Source organism: Cavia porcellus, unplaced genomic scaffold, assembly GCF_034190915.1.
Source record: "Cavia porcellus strain 051 isolate PalLab524CR breed Dunkin Hartley unplaced genomic scaffold, mCavPor4.1 scaffold_6, whole genome shotgun sequence".
Taxonomy (NCBI): domain Eukaryota; kingdom Metazoa; phylum Chordata; class Mammalia; order Rodentia; family Caviidae; genus Cavia; species Cavia porcellus.
Genome location: NW_026947489.1, coordinates 58,110,806 through 58,131,811, shown reverse-complemented (window position 1 = coordinate 58,131,811; position 21,006 = coordinate 58,110,806). Strand labels below are relative to the sequence as shown.

The following is a 21,006-nucleotide window of genomic DNA, read 5'->3' as shown; positions in this document are numbered from 1 at the left end:
ATTCATAAAGCTAAATCTTAGAAATAGCCCATGTGTCCATCAATAGATGGACAAAGAAAGTATATTTATGCACTGTGTTATATATTCCTGATTACACACAGAGGAAGTTTGTATCCTCTCTCATATTTTCTGTCTTAAAAATCTGTTTTGTCAGCAGTCGTGAGTTCGATCCCTGGTACCGATAAAAAGGAAAAAGACAAAAAAAAAATCTGTTTTGTCTCTTCACAATTAGCTGTTGTTTATTTGTTTGTACCAGGAGTTGAATTTAGGACCTTACACTTGTCAGTCAGGCCCTGTGCCACTGACTGCTTTTTTGTTTTGCTTTGTTTTTTGTCTTTTTGAGACAGGGTCTCACCACGCAGTTCAGGCTGGCCTTAAACTCATTTTGTAACCCAGGCTGGTCTTGAACTTGCAACGGTCTTTCTACCTCAGTCTCCCAAGTCCAGGCGTGTACCACCATAGTCAGCAGCGTAGCGGTTTTAAATCTCTTTTGGTTACTGTTTACATAGACTCTCTTTTTCTTTTCCTTTTCAGCCTGTTTAGGACTTGAATCCTAAAACCTGTGCATTGCAGGTGGCCTACGGTTGCATCATAGGTTTTTTTTTTTTTTTTTTTTTTTTTTTTTTTTTTTAATTTTATTTAAGGAGAAAAAAAAAAAGCAGGGAAAGGGTACAAGTTATACAGATTTACAGAAAAAAAATGAACAGTAGGAAATCACTAGTTAATGGATTACATATTGTCATCTTAGAAATAATTGTTCAAATCACAAAATTAAAGCTTGTAAAGTGGACATTCCATCAATGATACTGCAAACAGTTCTGTTCATTGATCCAATAAAACTCTGTGATATCATTTTCTATCTTATACACTTAAATACACATGCAGTTATATAGTTTAGAGCACTTTCTTTTCCTCTCTTTTGTACCATGACTATTACACATTTTGGGTTTCATTGCTCCCACGGTTCTTATTACTTTTTTGGAAGAGAGTAAAACCAAATGTGACATAACAGAACAGAATCAGTCAAGTCAAAAGGGTGGACAAATAGATAATGTAAAAACATAATACAGGTGATCAACAATGGTTACCATAATGTCTCCCGCTATCTCTAATAGAATTGCCTATATCATTAGTTATAATACAATTGAACAAAACAGTAAAGAATAAAACCGACAAAACCAAAACATTGGAGACATTGTAGGTCTTCAAAAGTAGCTAAAAGTCAACAAGAATGGGCGTCATAATGAATCTCATTATCTTCACAGCTGATGTCTAAACTTTCGAACCTGATACTATCCAGCAAAACAGAATAGGGGAACATCAGTTAAAAACCAGATGGTGAGAGTAATACAGGGCTTTAAATCAAGGTAATGAAAAGTCAAAATGGGTTACTATAATATATCCTGCTATTTTTTTCCTTTAATTAAAAGATAAAATTAAAGATAAAAAAGTAAATAATGGAGTGGAGATTGAGATAAAAGAGGGCATAACAACGAAACAGCGCAGATCAAAACATAACCATTTAAGCAGAATAGTGTTTCACCACCAGATAATCCTAACCTAAAAGTAGTTACCATATTGTTTCTTTCTTTGAAATCCTTGAGTACAACTTCGTATACTGTAGCATTAAGTATATCAAAACAATGTAAAACCATTCAAGAGAATGACAGCATTACAGAGTATTTAGAATCGACTAACAGAAAATGAACAATGGTTTCTGTATAATCTCCTTGTCTTTAAAAGGTTTTTGCTTATACTATCGTACATAATAAAATCCAATAAGATACAGCCTATTTAGACCATTGGAGACAGAAGGACAAAAGCTAGATAAGACTTCAAAACAAGATGATACTAAATCAGTATTACCTATTAAGATGTCATTTTCTCCAAAATAGCTGTTCCTATCATCCAATCTTCTCTGCCTCATTTCTGTTAAGCTCTTTTTCTGTCAGTAGCTGTCAGTTTGTCTTCTTCATTTTGTTCTCTGCTCCATTTGTTGTGGCCTCCCCACCACTATTTCTGGGTTCTTTGTATTTTTCTTTTTTTAGAATATCCTGCAATACTTTCTGTAGAGTTGAATTGGTGGTTGCAAATTCCCCCAGTTCCTCTTTATCCTGGAAGCACCTTGTTTTTCCATCAATTTCCAGGGACAGTTGTGCAGGATATCTCAATCTTGGCTGGAGATTATTATCTTTCAATGCTTGAATTATTTCCCCCCACGCTCTTCGTGATTTGATGGTTTGTGCAGAGAAATCTGCTGTAATTCTGATGGGTGTTCCCTTGTAAGTGGTCTGTTTCTTGTCTCTTACAGCTTTTAATATTCTGTTCTTGTATTGAATTTCTGGAATTTTTATTATTATATGCCTGGGTGTTGCTCTGTTTGGGTTGTAGGTAGCTGGGGTCCTGTATGCCTCATACATCTGAGTATCTTTACCTTTTGCTAAATTAGGAAAATTCTCCTGGATTATTTCTGTGAGTAGCTTTTGTAGTTCACTTGTTTGTGTCCCTACTTCTTTTATGTTCTTAATCCTTAAGTTATGGATCCTCTTATCATCTTCTTGTCTTTGTATTATTGCTGTTTGTTTCTTTGTTATTTTTAAGAAGTTTTTCATTTCATTCTCCCATATTACAATTCTGCCCTCCAGTTCAGATAGTCTGTCCTTAGTTTCTTTCAAGCTGTTATGCCAGTCTTCGATAGACTTCTTAGTATCTTGGTAGTCCCTTTGAACCTGCTTCACGTATTCTATGCTTTCTCTGTTTTCTCCATCAAACAATTCTCCCCTTTTTTTCTGTTCTTCCATTCCATCACCTGTTTTTTCTTGGGTGGTGCTTAGCATTTCTCTAACTATTCTGCATACTTCTAGCTTCAGGTCGTTGATAACTTCATTCCTGAATTGGTCTATGAGGCTCTCTATATGGTGCCTTATGTGTATTGGTGCGGTGTCTGCTATTGCCTGTTTCTCAGAATTGGGGGCCGAGGAGACTTTCTTGTTGCTGCCTCTTCCCATGCTGCCTCTTCTTCTCTGTTCCTTATATATGCAAGCTTATATAAGAGGCCCAGCTTCTCTCCCAGTCAGCCACAGCCTGATCGAATTGCGCCAGTTAGGTGTTCCTGCTCACCGCTGCGCACCAGGGAGTTACGGACCAGGCAGCCTACGCGTCTCCCCTCCCGGCCACCGTCAGGCTCTGGGATCTGGGTTGGGACAGTCTACCAGGTCTGCCGGCAGCGTCACGCAGGCCAGGCACTTTTCACCAATCCCGCCCGAGAGGGGGATGTGTGGCTGGAGTCGCCACCGCGCCCTGCTCCCGCAGGACTGCTCGGGCCCAGAAAGTCCTCCGCTGGAGTCAAACTGTGGTAAAGTGTCAGTTTCTCTCACTCACCTCACCACAAGTCAATGCACGCCTCCCTGCCATTCGCAGATTGCCGTTCTCAGAGCTTCTGCGCGTCTCTCTCCTTGCCGAGCCGCTGTAGAGGCAGCCAGCCGCTGCGCGGCAGGAAACCCAAATCGCGGCTTACAGTGGCGTGGTTCCAGCCTCCACACCGAGTCTTTTCTGTTCCTGTTTTAGCACCAGGACTGCATTCCAAGTTGGCTTCTCTCAGCCCAGTTCGTTCCTGAGTCAGCAGAGCATATCTCCACCTGCTTATGTCTCCTTAGTCCGCACCATTCCTGGCTTCTGAGCCGAGTCTTTCAGAGAGCCGCTGGTAGTTGCTGTTATCTGTCCGCCATGTTCTCCCGGGGTTTTGTTTGTTTTTGTTTTTTATTCCATCTTCCCACTCTCTGCCTTTGGAGTAGACACTAATTCATTTATAATTAGTGCAATTACTGATGAAATCAAGTTACTGACTCTTTTGCTGGTGTCTTTTATATGTATCTTAGTCTTTGCTGTTTCCCTGTTCTTCCTTTATTGTTTCACTATTTGGCAGTGTACTATTTTAATTCCTGTCATTCTCTTCATAGTGTTTTGTTTTGCTTTTTAAACTGTTTTCCTAATAATTGCCCTGGGATTATAATTAAAATTTTAAGTTATAACAATGTAGTTGTAATTCCAGTAGTTTATAGAACTTTGCTCCTGTATAGATCTTTTCTTCCCTCTACTCTTTGTAATATTACAGTCATAACTTTATATATTTATCTGTGTGGCTGCATTTACCTGTGTCTGCTTTTTCTTTGTCTCATCCTGAGTAACTGCGTCCTTGCGTGCAGCCTGAAGGACTGCATTCCCTGTGATGCTGCTTGTACAGAAGACCTGCTAGCTCCAAATCCCCCTCAACCAGTGATGCACGCACCTTTTAGAGCTTTCAGTTGTGCACACAGGCCGCTGTGGTGTGCGCTATGCGTTCATCACCACTGCCCTGAACTGTTGGTAAAAAGTTCAAAAAAAGACAAATTCTGACAAAATCTTAGACAGAAGCACTTAACTTTGTATTCTCTGTATAGAAAAGTCTGTTATTAAGATGAACCGTATGAAACTGACATTGACATGCTAAAAGATCAAGGTTGGTAGTATTACTTGTACATTAGAAAATCTATTATAGAAACTTTGAAAAGCACTACCATGTTCAGTCACCAGCAGAATGATTACCTAAGACAGCCATTGATCTGCAGCTGTAAAATGAGTTAGCGAAGACTCCTTTGGAGTAGGAACAGATGTAAGACTTGGACCATATGGATTAGTTACCAGAAATCATTATAGGGACTCTTAAATTGAAGTGATAAGATATTTAAGAGTTTAAGAACCTAATATTGGAGCCAGGGATGTAGCTCAGTGGCACAGCGCCTAGCTGGCAAGGGGAAGTTCCTGAGTTTGATTCCCGGTACCAAAAAATAAAAAAGCCTGATGCCAAACTTTAAAAAAAAAAAACCCTAATATTATGGTATGTGTATTTTAATGCTTTTTTGAGCAGTAATAATTTACTACCATGCATGAACTACCACTTCCTAATACTGTAATGATTACAATCTGCAAATTCAACATGTTTCTTATGAAAGTAGTAGTCTGGTACTAAGATGATGCAAGATGATGTATTTTTTTGGCTTTTCTTCCTTTTTCCTTATTTTGAAGGAAGTTTGAATTCGTAAGTCTTCCCGACAATCTGTTACTCCATTTCCTATGGCATCTCTTCGTAAGAGTGACTGTCAGGGCCAAACCTTCCAGATTTCCTGATTTAGTTTAAATTTCTCAAGTGCCATAGAGACTTTCTTTCCTAAAAATTGTCATATTTAGTACCTTAGCTGAACAGAATGATATTTTTTGTAGCAGCACACAGAAACATATGAGATAGTGACTTCAAGTTGAACCAGAAGAACCATGTCCTGGCTGGGGACGCAGCTCAGTGGCGAAAGCACCTGTCTGGCAAGTACAAGACCCTGAATTTGATCCCTAGTACCAAAAAACAAAAAAAGAAAAAGAACCATGTTGTGTCTACAGCACATAATGTTTGAACATGATTTTGTATATTAAAGCTTAGTGTATTTATAAAATCACTATAATTGATTTATCATTTAACATTAATGGGATTTAGTTCAACATTTTAGCGATAAATTTGTCACTTGCAAGTTTTACTTCCTGATTGTTAGAAATATCTTTCTTATACCTGGTTTGCTATTAATCAATAAAAGGAGAAAGTGTTGTTTTCAGACAGGGTCTCACTGTGTAGCTTAGACTGACCTTGACTCGTATAGCCTGCGTTGCCCTTGAACTCGCAGCAGTCCTCCTGCCTCAGCTTGCCGGGATTACAGTGTCCACCACCAGCCTGGCTTGTATAGTAATCTTTTACCTTAAACTTCTTAATTTCATTTCTATGCATACCAAAGACAGAATTTAATAAACCCATATACTATACCAGATGTGTCATGGTTCATGGATTTAGGAAGATTTGTTAAATGTTCAGGCTGTTGCTCTCAAGCACTGCATCTCTCTGAGTAATGATAAAAGATGTTTTCCGGTACTGCTCCTCTCTTGAAGAAAATACTTGGCAGTTTTCACTGTTCTCTTATTCTCAGAGCTCCACAGATACCAGAGATCTCTCACAATTACTTTGTGACTGGTTTTATGCATTTTTTTCATTTTAAACCTTTTTAATTTTTTTTTTTACTACTACATATTTGCAGTACACAGGGAATATATTTACTGTGGGCCACCTGTATGTGTATGTAACACATCTTAATGTTTTTGTCCCAGCCCTTCCTGCTCCTTCCAGCGCTTGATTCTTTCCTTAATGTATTTTAGTATATGCACTGCCAAAGCAAGTACCTTCTTCCTATTTGAAACAGTTCTATTTCCATTTTTCTTTCAGTCTTTCTTTTTAGATTCTCCCCCATTTCTTGAATTTTGTGCATTTCTTTTATCTGCAGAATCCCTCCCTTTTCTCTTAAAATTTGTTGTATTTCTTAAATGATATTCATTTGATCCTCCACCTTTATGAAACTAATTGCTTTTTTTTTTTTTACTATTGCATTTTTTTTAACCTTTAAAATAATGAATGTATGCCCAAGAGGTGGTCTGCCAGGATGGCAGGGGTCGCGGGAGGGCTAAACTAGATTTAAGAATTTAAGAAAATAATTTTTTAAAAAATGAGTGGAAATTGGGTGTGTTGGCACATCCTGTGTGATCCCTCTGGGAGGGAAGAGAATCAGAGTTCAAGCCCAGCCAAAGCAGTTTAGACTCTGTTTAAAAAATAAGTAAAAATGACCAGAGATGTAGCTCAGCACAGAGGCCCTGCCCAGTATTGCAAAACCAACCAGTAAACACACACATTGAATGTAAACCTCAGGCTCTGTGCTCCAATCACTGGTGATTGCCCGACATCCCGCAGTCTGGTTTCTGTCTTGCTTTTTACTCTAAAAGTGGTCACAGTGCATCTTTACTGTGTCTGCTGAACATCTTGACACTTGTTTCCCAAAACGTTATTTACATCAGATGTGCCTTTGCAGGCTGCTGCTCTAAGGTGGCGCTCCTGCGGGCCGGCAGCTGAGGGTCTCCTTGCTCACCTCCTGCCTTCTGTTCCCTTAACTCTGTTCCCTTCTTCCACCCCTGCAGTGTCTTCCCACCTTCCCTGTTACAGTTCCCTTTTATCAGTCTCCTGCTGACTCTCCTGTGGTGTACCCAGAATCCAATTGGGCCCTTTGGTCTGAGTTTTAGGTCAGCAGGCTTCTGTTTACACCCTGTTGGGTGCTCTGCTGGCCCATGACTGTCTTGAGTCTTAAATCCTACTGCTGGGCTTTCAGACCGTGTCCCTCCCCTCAGCTAACTAACTGGCTCTTCCCTTAGCTAGCTGGCCGTTGACTGTTTGGAGACAGGTCTTGCCAGGTTGGCCAGGCAATACCTGAACTTGTGATCCTCCTGACCAGTGGGCGCCACTCTATGTTGTAAGGCCATGTTTAAACTTCCACACACCAGTGAACGCTCACCGTGTTTATCTCTGTGCCTGGCTTACTCCATTTGCTATCCTCTAGTGCTCACCATGTCGGCCCAGAAAAGAAATTCTTTCCAGGATATTTAAGTGAATTTGCCAATTTAAAAGACTTATTTCATGTGTCTGATACAGGTTGTGGGATTTGAACAAAATACATGGTGAATGTTTACACTTATTAAAGACACCTTGCTATTAATCCTCTTGGAATACTACTCCTTGCGTCAGGCACAGGGACCTTTGCCCATCAGCCTGCCACTTTCCAAAATAGTCCCTAAGTCCTCTTCATGTTTACAAGCGTGATCAGAAACACGGGGACTGCTGCCACCCAGAGTCCCCACCAGCAGGCTCGGGGAAGGTCGGTCTTTGCCTGCCTCACCCACTGGCTGGCAGCACGGGCTTGCTCTCTCCAGGGTCAGGGTGACCGTGTAATAAGTGCTGAGCTTCCGGACGCCGCCGGCTGCCCGCACAGCATGGCCAGGCGCTCACCTGCCTAGGAAGTGCGTCTTGAGGGGGAAGGGCTGCAAGGGCTAATAGCATGTGTCGCCTTCCTAACTCAGTTACTGGAAACTCAGGCATTCGCTGTGTGTCAGCCACACACCTCCTCACCGGCCAGCTCTGGCACTCACCTCTCAGGACTGAGGCGCTTACCTCCGGAAGGAGGCAGCCCTGCGCTGGGCAGCCCGCTGCTGTCCATCCTGTGCCTCCTTCTCTGTCCCTTGGGCAAAGCCTTGGTCTGTCCTGCAGGGTGAGGCTACACATGCTCCCCGGACCTTTCCACCCAGACATCTTCCCAAAGGCCCTGTTCCCGCAGTTGACTAGGCCTTTAGCCTCCCCAGGAACTTATGGTCACATTCTTCTTGTTGTTGTTGTTTTGGTTTTTTTTTTTTTTTTTTTGAGACAAGGTTTCTATACAGTTCAGGCTAGCCTTAAGCTCACTTTGTAGCCCAGGCCGGTCTCAAACTCACAACAATCCTCCTGCCTCAGCCTCCGGACTGCTGGGATTACAGGCGTGAGCCACCACTCCTGGCTAACATTTGCATTCTTTAGATGTCTTTCAAGAGAGTCTAAGAAGAAAGTAATTTCATGAATCACTCTGAGAAGATCCTGTGTTACTGCTGGGAATGGAATACTAAAAATGTATCTGGAAAGAAGCTGATAAGAGATAGAAGCAGGAAATAACTGGCAAGGAAACACAGCCTGATGTGATGAGGGGATCACAGAGTTTGCCTTTTCTGCCTAGTGTCAGGATCACATTAAATTTGAAGATAAGCTGTTGTTGCTGCTAAGCCCTTATGGCCACTTCTCTGGAGACAGGCACAAAAGATGTACACAGGTTGCTTTTGGCTTCCCCTTCCCACTTCTTTTTTTTTTTTTTCCACTTTAAATTTACTAGTATTTTAATAGTCACAAGATTTGACACTTCGGGCTGGGGATTTAGCTCAGCGGCATAAGTACCTGCCTTGCAAGCAGGCAGTCATGAGTTCGATCCCCGGTACCGATAAAAATGAAAAAAAAAAAAAAAAGATTTGACACTTCAAAAAACATCACTAATAAATAACCAAAATGGAATGCTTATCAAAGTTAGCACATATAATGTTCAGCTGAGATGCCCTTCCCACTTCTGTGTGTCCCTGGTGTCTTCCTGCTGTGCATATGGGTGCTGAGTTCAGGTTTCCTTGCCTGGTGCACAGATCACAGGGCAGGGCAGGGTAGGGCTGCATGGGGAGCTCCTCCGGGCACCTGGTGTGAGTAGGAGAGGCCACTTGAATGCCGGGCTTTATGTCGTTGTGGTCACTGTCAAGGCCTTTTTAGGAGACGGGCTCGCCGTTGGCCCAGACTGGTCTCAAACTCCTGGGCTGCACTTACCTTCCTGCCTTTGCTTCCCACAGGTGTTGGGACTGGACCTGGTCATGTTTCTAAGGAGAGTACTCAGAAGCAACTATTACTATGTAGAATTTTACTCCTTGAGATTGGAATCTTTTTTTTTTTTTTTTTTTTTTTGTCTTTTTGAGAGGGGTCTTGCTATGCAGTTCAGGCTGGCCCTGAGCTCACTTTGTAGCCCAGGCTGGTCTCAAACTCGCAACAATCCTCCCACCTCAGCCTCCCAACTGCTGGGATTATAGGCGTGAGCCACCACACCCGGTTTGAAGCTGGAATCATTTTTTAAAATTCTTTTTAATATAAATTTAGAATTTTAAGTTGTATATAATATTGTGGAAATTAGCTGATGTTTTATATACTGTCTGTTTTGTTACTGTTGTTTTTGGTGACAGGATCTCATTATGTAGTTCAGGCTGACCTTACACTCACTATATAGGAAGTAAAGTAACTAAATTCTTAGATTAATTAATTGAGACCTGAGAATCTGCATTTAAGACATGATGTTTCCAATCAGTTCAAACATAAATTAATACTGATCAAATTAGTAAGAATTGTAATGTAAGCCTTGGGCATGTATTTCAACAAGTTCTGGAAACAGGCTAATTACTTAAGGTGTTGCTTGTTTTATTTAATGTGCCTCCCTCGATGAGAGTTATTAGAGCCCATGTAAAAAGAGATTTGGAATTTTTTAAAGTTCACAGCTGAGCATGGTGACGCATACTTATGATCCCAGTTCTCAGGAGACTGAGGCAGGCAGGAGGATTGCAGCAAATGCAGGTCTGAACTACGTAATGAGACCCTGTCTCAAAAAAACACATAATACAGTAATAATAAATAAAATTGACAGTAATTGACTTTGATTCGTAAAGCTCAGAAACTAGTTTACAGTGCAGCTAGAAACTTTATAAAGGGGCTGGAGATTAAGCTCAGCCGCATAAGTGCCTGCCTTGGAAGCAGGCAGTTGACAAGTTCTGAGTTCGATCCCCAGTACCGATAAAAAGGAAAAAGACAAAAAAAAAAAAGAAACTGTTATAAGAGACATGTGAGCAGCAGAGAGTGAGCACACAAGGCCGTGTACATGCGCAGAAGGCCTTTCCATGTGAGCTGTGCTTCTGGCTTGCCACTGGCCTTCGGCATCTATAACATGGAGCTGCTGAGTTGAGAGCTGTTGTGTGTAGTCTTGACAGTGTAAGAAACCAGGCCAGGGTCATGCACTCCAGTGGTAATGGGAGCCCACTTGAGTGGCTGGTCCTCGGGAGCCCTGGCAGCTCGCCTCGGGAGTAACAGTCATCACCTGCCCTCCTGCCTCTCTGCCCTCAGCAGGGCCAGGGAGCAGAAAGGCAGAAAAGCCAGAGTAGGATGCAGACTCAGAAATCCAGTTACCTGGTGACCCCACTTTGCAAGGAAAACTAAGGAAAGTCATTGGTGTGGCGGAGTTGTTACCTTCCCTGCCAACTGAGGCCTTGTGCTTTAGGAAGGAGGAGAGCGTGGCTGAGGTGTGGTCAGACCTTGGGAGTGATGTGGGTACTGTGGGCAGCAGGCCCTTGAAAGGCCTCACGACTAACTGTAAGGGAACAGCCCCGGGAGCTTCCCCCTTATTTTGAACACTCGTCTTGGTGCTCAAGAATAGTGGATTCTTGGGGCTCAGCGGCATAAATGCCTGCCTTGCAAGTAGGCAGTCGTGAGTTCGATCCCCAGTACCGATAAAAAAGAAAAAGACAAAAAAATAAAATAAAAAAGAATAGTGGATTCCTGAACTGGGCTGGACTCAAGCAGTAGAGCATTTGCCTGGTATGCCAACCTCGGGTTTGATCTCTGGCACCATAAACAAACAAACAAACAAACAAAATACTGAAAGTTGGAGCCCTTTCTCAGAGGTGAAACAATAATTTCCTTATTTGTGCTTCCTTATGCATGGCATGTCAAAAATGCAGCGAATATCTTAAAATGTTTAAAGTTTACTACAGGGAAAGACACATTGCCATGGCTCCCCTGCAGAATCCTGCCCTCACTTTAGAGGGCACTAATCCATCATTCCTGCCTTTATCCGTGCAGTTCTGGAAGTCATCTTTCATGAGTATCTTGCATTGTCCTCAGTAGATTCAAAACATTTACCATTTGTGGTCATTTTGACTTTGAGGAAGAGCCACCGTGTCAGGTCTGGCAGGTAAGGATGGGACACAGTGTCACATTGTTCCCAGCCTGTCCTTTCATGGGATGGCGCATGGCACTGCATCTACCAGCACTGAGCATATCTTACAAGTACACTCAGGATGCGTTCAATCCCCAGTACCAAAAAAAATAAGTACGGTCAGGAGAGACGGCTGCAGAACTGCTTCAGAGGGTGGCAGGAGTGACAGGACAGCTGTGTTCGCAGTGAGGGGAGGATTTTGAGCGGGATTAAAGGCAAGGTGTCTTTTACTGTAATACACTTTTTAAAATTTAAATATTACCATATATTTTGTTCATCCCTGTACAAATCAAGCTTGACAAATGGCTATAGATTTTCACTCACATTCTAGCATATGTCTGTCTGTCTGTCTTTTTCTGGCTGTGTAGTTCAGGATGGCCTGGGCCCACTGTGTAGCGCAGGCTGGCCTCAAACTCCTGGCAGTCCTCCTGCCTTAGATCCCCAGGTGCTGGAGTACCATGTGTCCCCACACTTGGCTCCAGGATGTGTCTTTTCTAAACCTTTTGCAAACTTGCTCTTTGTAGCCTACTGTTGTGCTGTTGCACTTTGACTGACATTTTAAAATTTTACGCAGGTGATATTCTTGAATTTCACGGTGCAGAGGGAACAGGAAAAACAGAAATGCTTTATCACTTAACAGCACGATGTATACTTCCAAAATCAGAAGGTGGACTGGACCTGGAAGTCTTATTTATTGACACAGATTACCACTTCGACATGCTTCGGCTTGTGACAATTCTTGAGCACAGATTGTCCCAGAGCTCAGAAGAAAGAATAAAACACTGCCTCGGAAGGTTGTTTTTGGTCTCCTGCAGCAGTAGCACCCAGCTGCTGCTCACGCTTCATGCGCTAGAAGCCATGCTGTGCAGCCACCCCGCTCTGTGTATCCTGATCCTGGATAGCCTGTCAGCCTTCTACTGGACAGACCGTGTCAACGGAGGGGAGAGCGTGTCCTCCCAGGAGGCTGTTCAGAGGCGCTGTGCCCAGGTCCTGGAGAGGTTGGCCAGGGAGTACCGCTTGGTTCTGTTCACAACCACGCAGAGTATAATGCAAAAGGCTTGGACTTCGCCGGAAGGGCCCTCTGCCACCACTCAGCGTCCCAGCAAGCAGGACGTAGATTACAGACCCTATCTCTGCAAGGCCTGGCAACAAGTGGTGAAGCAGAGAGTGTTTTTCTCCAAACAAGAGGACTCTCAAAGCTGCAGACAGTTCCTGTTAGTGTCACACCATCCAAAAAGTAACACTTCAAAAAAGCATTCGTTTGTTATTGGAGAGAGCGGGGTGGAGTTTCGTTGACAGCCTCACAAGCCATAGCACCAGTCTTAGAAGGCTTCTTACAGGCTCATTGGTGTGAGTCTAAAGTTTCAAATTTGGGAGGGAGTCACATAGCAGTATCTCTACACAGAATGGACTTCTTTTGTTTGACAAGGTCTCCCTGTGTATCCCAGGCTCCCCTTGGACTCAGTGAATTTGCCTCAGCCTCCAGAGTGCTGGGGTTAAAGGCGTGTACCTCCCTGCCTGGCTAGACTGGATTTCTTAAATTAACAGAGTAAAACTTCAGACTGTGTCTAGGCTACTGACAATCAAAGTAATATTAATGATTAAACTTTATGCTAAGCTTGATTAAATAATATATATTTTCAGAGTAAATAAAAGGATCTTTATAGCTTTTCATCACAGTTTGGAATTTTTGAGAAGCAGAAACATCTCTAGTCTCTGTTTTGTTGTGTGTTTCTTTGTGCAGAGAAAGGATGTGCTATGTCGCCCAGACTGGCCTTGAACTCTGCCTCCTGAGTGCTGGAATTAACGCACTGCCACCAGAGCTTCTTACGTGGCTCCCTCAGAAAGCTGTGACTGTGAAGTGCCCGTAAAGCCGGCCTTTCTCTGTGCAGGGTGAACACAGGAGCTGCTCGCTTGTCTGCCTTCTACATCCAAAACTGCAGATGCAAGAGCAGTTGTTGATATGGTGTCTCGCTGTCCAGGGTATTGACAGCGCTGTCCAGGCCTGGCCTTGGAGCTGATTCTCCTGCCTCAGCCCCCATGTGGCAGGGACCATGGGTTTATGCAGCCCCACCCGGCACTTGGTGCATTTTACCTGAGCAGCACTGAGGTCCAAGATGGACTTGCATTATGGGTGGGTTTCTGTGTAATTTTTCAAGCTTTAGGAAAATGAAATGTCCATCTGTGGAACTCGGACGCTGATTTTGAAGTGTTCACCACCTCATAAATGGAGCAGTGTGGAACTCTGCTAGCATTGTGTGTTAATACTCTTACCTGCTTGGAATAGCCAGGCATGCCTGAAAATGGACTCACCCGTTTCCAAGAGGGATGGAAAAGACTTCAAACTTCGGTCCCTTACAGGCCAGCATAGAGGGCTATGCTTCAGGACTGCGAGTTCATCTGGTTAGAGGAGCAACATTTCAGAAGTCCTTTATCCAAGGACGGTATGATTAGGTCAGTATGTGGCACTGAGAGTGGCCCTGGCGGTCTCCTAAGCCTGTGTGTGTCCCAGTTACTCTGCAGGAACGTGGGAGGGATTCATAGTTGTATTCCTGTGGGTTTGTTCACTTCCCCGCACCTTCTAACTGTAAATGCGCTTACCAGATGAGGTCCTTTTAGAGTTAGAACCCTGGAAAGAAACCAGCCTTGCAGACAGTGAGGTCACATGCCAGCACTGCAGGTGTGCCCTACAGGCTGCATGCACCCCACTCTCCACAGCCAAGTCTACTGGGCTGGAGGCCAGGCGATTCTCATGCTCAGGATGCCTGCTGGGGCTTCCTGAGGCAGCGGAAGCAACCCTGAGAGCCCCTCACCCTCCTCCTCTGCTCTCTGACCCCTCTCTCCTGAGGGCCTCATTGTATCCTCCAGAGGCCCAGTCCAGAAGGGCTGCTGTTGGCAGACAACAGAAAGCCCTTGCACCCAGCCCTGCCCAGCACCTGCCCGGCAGGAACATTCTGGAACTGAAATGCAGCCAGCATGGGTCTCAGGCTCATGGATCCCACCACTGTTGCTCACACCCACACACACCAAATAACATTTTTACACTAATGTGATTTCAAACATACGTGTCTCCAGCACCTTTTCAGCATTTTAATTTTTGCATGTTATTATATACAGTATGTGTTACACATAAGTGCTCTATAAATACTTGTTAAACTGGAGAAATTCACTAGTTTTCTCCTCTGGTCAGAGAATGGTCAGTCACCCTGCTTCTGTGCTTAGGTGAGCGCCTGCTGGTAGCTCACAGAGGACGGAAGATGCAGGATGCAGGCACCGACTGCCTCTCAGGTCTGCAGCCTGTGAGGTGTGTGTGACTGGTGTGTGGGAAACGCAGGGACCCTGCAGAACTCTGGTCTAGAATAGGATAGGATTTTCCATTTCTCCTCTGTATAAATGAAGTGTTAATTTAATGAACTATGACACATTTATGACTGTTGTACTCTTCAGGAGCATGATTAAAAAATAATGAACTTTTGTATTAAATTCTCAGTTGTACATTAATGTGTCAGACCTAGTTATCTTAAAAAGGCCTGCTAAGGAATTAAGTATACTGGTTAATAAAAAATTCTTTTAAACTAAAAGTTATACTAATGGGACTTTGTGAACACTATAGAAATTTTAATACTTGTAAAAAAACTGAAACTTAAAGAGAAATAAATGGCACATTACAAAGTACATAGGAAGCAGACACAGTGATGTTCTACAGAAGGATAAGAGGAGTGAGTGATTACAAGTGTAGAATATTTATCTGATTTATTTCTTGTTTACCTGCCAAAAGATGGGGACTTAATATACTCTTACCTGCAAATTTTTCTGTGTCATTGTGAGAACCTAGTAAAAAATACAATATGAAAGATAGTTCAGACATTGATAAAATAAATGCTGTACAAAATTAAGATCATGGGGCTGGGGATTTAGCTCAGCGGCATAAGTGCCTGCCTTGTAAGCAGGCAGTCGTGAGTTCAATCCCTGGTACCGATGAAAACGAAAAAAAAAAGTGTAGACCTTGATAAAGAAATGGAGAAAGTCCCTGTGGTAGGTAATTTACTTTTAGTCTGGGAGATCAAGCAATTAAAATCAATCAAGAAAGCTGAGGGGTGGCATACACCTGTAATCCCAGGAGGCTGAGGCAGGAAGATTGCCACAAGTTTGAGGGCAGCCTGAGCTCAATAGCGAGACCCCGTCTTAAAAGTGGCCAAGTAATAAAGTAGGGCATTGATTGCATGTTGCAGAACTCAGTTCCTGGGCTTGAAACTCATGTGACCTAGAAATTTACATTTTCACTGGATGTAGCAAAATTTATACTTCGTAATTTCAAATTCTCCCTAAGGTAAGTCACATGACCATGCCCATATTAGTATTTCAGTAACAGACTCAGAGTTCAACAGAGGTGGGAACTATAGAGTAGTGATTCATGAGGATGCCAAGGGATTATTCAGGAAGTTTACAGTTCAGATTTGTGTAGATATGTCTAAATTAATATTTTTCATATTCTTAGCCTAAAGTATTACAGCACATCTAAGTCTCGAATTGACACACATTAACCTCTACGTCTTTAAATTTTTGCAAAATTGTATTTTATGTGAGCCTGTCACAAATGACCATGTTACAATTCAGAAGCTGAAAAGTATAGTGGGAGGTTGCCATGGAAACCTTAATGTGATATTCCCTTGCTTTCATTTAAGTTTCATTTTTAATATTGCATTAACATTTTTACATTTAATGGATAGCGATGTGAATTATTATTGAAGTGCTCGCTAATATAAATAAAATATAAGAGATGAAGATGTGATTTTTCTTCCAAGGAACAAATGAACATCTAATCCAAAATCTTGTAGAAATAACAGCTCTTAAGTTTTAAATTATTGGATTCCATTCATTTATTTTGAAGTTTCTTAAAGGGTCCCTTTGAAAGATAAAGACATATTTGTGGATAGTCACATAATTCATGCTGCTGCCATTCCAAATATGATTCAGAGTACCCTGAAGACCATGTGGGGAGCGGTTCTCTGTGCTCGTCTGTTCGCGTGTATTTTCCGACTAGATGACATGTAAGCCACTCCTGCTTCAGATACAGATGAGTGCAGTAATTATTTGTGGGGAATACACATAATCTTCCTGAAAACAATTGTATAATCAAGGCAGGCTTATCCACTTAGATCTGTCAGAGAAACACTGAGCTTATGCTGGAGGTAGATTACGGAGCATGGGGCTGGGCTGCAGCACTGTGGCATAAGCTGAGTGTAATTCTGGTACCCTAAAAGGTTACATTTCCGGCTATAAATGTATTCATGCATAAGGTTGTTGTGAACAGAACCCTGAAACCTGAATGCATGTGTGAACTCTGTGGGTCGCAGCCTCCGGGCCTGGCAGGAGCCGTTGGGTATCCGGAGAGCTCAGTTCTTCCCCTGCACTGACTGGGTAACTGGATCTGTGGCCCTGCGAAGTCATGCAGTTGCTTATGTACAAAACAGATTATCAAGGTCACTGGGGCTCTTTTCAACTCTGTCTGAAAGAAATTTGGAAAATTATATACTCCTGTGCCTTTGGGCTTGTGCAAATTTTAACCTCAAGGTTTTGGGGGATTTTTTTTTTGTACTAGGAATTGAACTCAAGACTTCATGCTTCCCAGGCAGGTGCTGTGCTGCTGAGCTGTATCCCCATTTCTACTCAGAAGTGTAGACAGGTAGAATAATTAATTTCTGAGGAATTACCATTTTAAGATAACACATTCAGCCAGGGAAGTGGCACAGTCCCAGTCCAGCGTGGTTATAATCCCTTCCCAGGCAGGAAGATGGCAAGGTCAGGTCCAACCTAGACAACCTGGGGATTTAGCAAAATCCTACATCAAAATACAATTTTTTTTTTTTTTTTTGTCTTTTTCCTTTTTATCAGTACCAGGGATCGAACTCATGACTGCCTGCTTACAAGGCAGGTGCTTATGCCGCTGAGCTAAATCCCCAGCCCTCAAAATACAATTTTTAAAAAAAACATAAGGGCTGGGAGTTAACTCAGTGATCCTGGGGTTAGTCCACAATACCACTGAATATATACATGACATACATACATACAAATATGGCTAGCAAAATTATGTATCATAGAGTAGTTTTTTTTTTTTTATTAAGTTCATTCATCATAAGTAGTTTGTTTTTGAGATAGGGTCTTGCTGTGTAGCCCACACTGGCCTTGAACTTGTGGTAGTCCTCCTGCTTTAATCTCCCAAGTGCTGGGATTATAGGTAGGTGCCACCACGCCAGGCTATGTCATAGGATTTTGATACCTATGTTTTTGTAGTGAAAAGGCAAAGGTTGATGAATGTACTTCCATCAACCAAAGTCAGACAAAAAGTTGAAGGGTAGTTGCAGGTGGTGGGTGGAGGGCAAATGAAAAAGGAAGATGTTTTGTTTGGTTGGTGTTTTATTTTGTTTTGTTTTTCTTTTGTTTCATTATGTCACAAATTGCCCAAACTGGGTTTCAATTTGAGATCCTCCTGACTCAGTCTTCTGAATAGATGAGATCACAGGCATGCACCACCATGCCCAGTTACATCTCCGTTTGTACAGAAGGTATCTCCTGATGATCCATGCCCATGAGTAGCTGAAGGCTGTGGCCAGAGGACAAAACAGGGAAGGGCTGGGCCCCCTGCTGATGAAGGCTGAGGAGGCCAAGCCTGCCCACCAAGTGCTTGGTGCACGGGAACATAGGCGGTGCCCAGGACTGTCAGGAAGATTCTAGCCTCATTTCTCTGAGAAAGAAATGACAGACCCTGTTCTGAGGTCTTGATCTCCTAAGAGGGCGCAAGGGGATGAGGGCCATGGAGGAAGAGGACCCTGTTCCTCTACCAGGGCCCAGAGCTATGAAGCCTCGGAGACCAGAGGGTGCTTCGCCAGGGACTCCCATGGAATGCCCCCACCTCCCTCCGGGCCAGCTTGGAATGGTCAATTCGGGCAGGGAAGGGCCACAGGTATCGTGTCCACTCCGCCCCTGGCCCTTCCCCCGCAGCTCACGGCCAGGTGCACACAGGAGGCTGGGCAAACCTCCCAAAAACCACAGGTAAAAACCTTCGTCCAGACACACTTATGTCCAATTCAGTCCTGAGAGCAGTTACTGCCGCGTAAAGGAGGACGATTTTTCCAATTTGTAATTGTGCCCTTTAGAATCCAATTTGATCTGGGCATGGTGGCACACGTCTGTAATCCCAGCACTCAGGAGGCTGAGGCAGGAGAATCTTAGCAAGTTCAAGACCAGCCTGGGCTACAAAATGAGCTCAAAGCCAGCTTAAACTGCATATCGAGACCCTGACTCAAAAATACAAAAAAAATTGCAGTTTGAAAATAATACCTGTCGGCTAGGAATATAACTCAGTGACACAAGACCCTGCCTGCCTGGCCAGCGCAAAGTCCTGACCATTAATGCCCTTACCTGATTTTGGTGAGTGTGAAACAATTGGTGAGAATTTGAATTGGTCCCTCTTATTACAGTATTGAAATTAAGTCTACTTAATTTATCAAGTCATGTTTATGCCCTGATTTTATGTACTTGTATCAATAAGCATTGTGATACTGGAAAAAAATGTTTATTGAAGACACTGTACAGAATAAAGTCAATTTTAAATCCTAGGAACTTTATTGCAATATGTGTATCCTTTCAGATTTTCTCTTTTGGGTCCCTTTTTAGTTTTGAGACAGTCTTGCTGTGTAGCGCTGGCTGGCCTTGAACCTATGGCGATCCTTCTGCCTCAGCCTCTCAGTGTGGGGATTGCAGGTGTGCCTCATGATACCCAGCTCAGGTTTTCTTAAAAATTGCAATGGTGTGAAACCATTGTTTCACTGGCTTATTCCATGATTCCAAATCTGACGTTACACCAGGGTGTTAGTCATCCTGTAAAAAAGAGTTTGCACATTTGGGTAACTAATGCTCAGGGAGCTTTGTACGGCCTGACAGTTATATCATTGTCAATCTACAGAGGTGAGAACTAAAGCAAAACTCTACAAAAGAGGAAAACAGATTGTCTTTCATTTTTATAAGCAAAACTAGCACATGCCTGCAATCCCAGCACTGTGGGAGGCTGAGGCAGGAGGACTGAGCCCAGTCTGCACAATTCAGGAGATGGTTTTCTGTTCAGAGGCGCTGGGTTCAACCCCCGAATCACCCAAGACGAAGCTGGGATCACACTGACAGATTTGTACAATATTCACTTTTCTCACTTAATATTTTATAATTTTTATGCTGTTTATGCCATTTTTATCTACTTGTAGTTTTCAATGCTACATAACATTCCTTGGGTCTATAGTTTGTCAAACCAAACCCCAATTGCTGAGCATTTCCTTCTCTTTTTAGAAAATTGTACGGGCTGGAGATTTAGCTCAGCAGCATAAGCGCCTGCCTTGCAAGCAGGCAGTCGTGAGTTCGATCCCTGGTACCAATAAAAACGAAAAAGACCAAAAAAAGAAAATTGTAAAGTGCTTTGATGATCCTCACATAGATACAATCTTTGCACTCCTAGTGTTTTCATAAGACCCATTCTTAGTAAAACTCCCTTTCTAAAAGAGAAGTTGTGCTAGTCTGTACTCTGGCACTGCGTATGAGAGCACTGTCCTCTCAAAACCTGCATCTGCTGTTCTGTGAAAGTATCTATCTCACAGCACCTGCCCCACAGATGTGAGGTCTTGAGTTTGGTTCCCAGTATCCCCCTCAAAAAGCCCTTTTTACTCTGTGTTTGTTCAGTTATTTGCAAGACAAAATACAGGTTGGAATGTTCATTGGTCATTTCTGTTTCATTTGTGAATTGTTCACCACATTTTTTTCATTTTTTTAAAAAACATTTTATTTATTGTTTGGTTTTTTGAGACAGCGTCTTGCTCTGTAGTTCAGGCTGTCCTTGAACTCACAGATCCTCCTGCCTTGGCCTCCGAGTGCTGGGGTTACAAGTGTACGACACCATTCCTGGCTCAAGGCCAGTTTGAACTCCACAGTGAGGTTCTGTCTCAAAAGACCAAAAAAATGAAAATTAAAAATTTTATTTCAATCTAACACTTAGTCTGTGCTATCACACACATTTTTCTATAATTGGAGTCATTTTGGGAAAACCCATCAGAGCAACCCTCTGTTTATTTAGTCATTCCTTTTAGACAACTTCCTGGTGAAACACATATTAAATTCCTGGAGGCCCTCGCTTTTGTTCCCATCTCCCATCCTCCTCTAACCCCAGCCTGACTCCAGTCTCTGCTTCAGGCAAACTGTCTTGTGTTCCTTATATTCAAAGATACCTCCACTATGGGAAGCTTTTTGAAAGCAGCAGCTGTGCCAGGCATGGTGGCAACACCTGTAATCCCAGCACTTGGGAGGCTGAGGCAGGGGATTGCCATGAGCTTGAGGCCAGTGGGCTTACAGTGAGTTCAGGGCTGGTGCCCAAGGATGTTTCTTATACATACTGTATTCCATATATGAATGAGTTTCTTAGTTCCTTAAATACCAGGCTTTTAAATTTTGAGATTTTTTTATAGAAATATTCCTA

At 42.8% G+C, this 21,006-nt stretch overlaps 1 protein-coding gene across 4 annotated transcripts in view; it reads left to right on the top strand.

Moving 5' to 3' along the window:
- The window catches only part of Xrcc2 (X-ray repair cross complementing 2), a 43,589-nt gene extending 24,477 nt beyond the window's left edge, over window positions 1-19,112 (top strand). For all 4 annotated transcript variants that reach the window (XM_063250807.1, XM_013152318.3, XM_023564978.2 and 1 more), the window contains one exon: window positions 12,064-19,112. In XM_063250807.1, coding sequence (XP_063106877.1) covers window positions 12,064-12,785 — 722 coding nt within the window. In that variant the 3' untranslated portion in view covers window positions 12,786-19,112. The remainder of the gene's footprint in view (window positions 1-12,063) is intronic.
- Window positions 19,113-21,006: the final 1,894 nt, after the last annotated feature.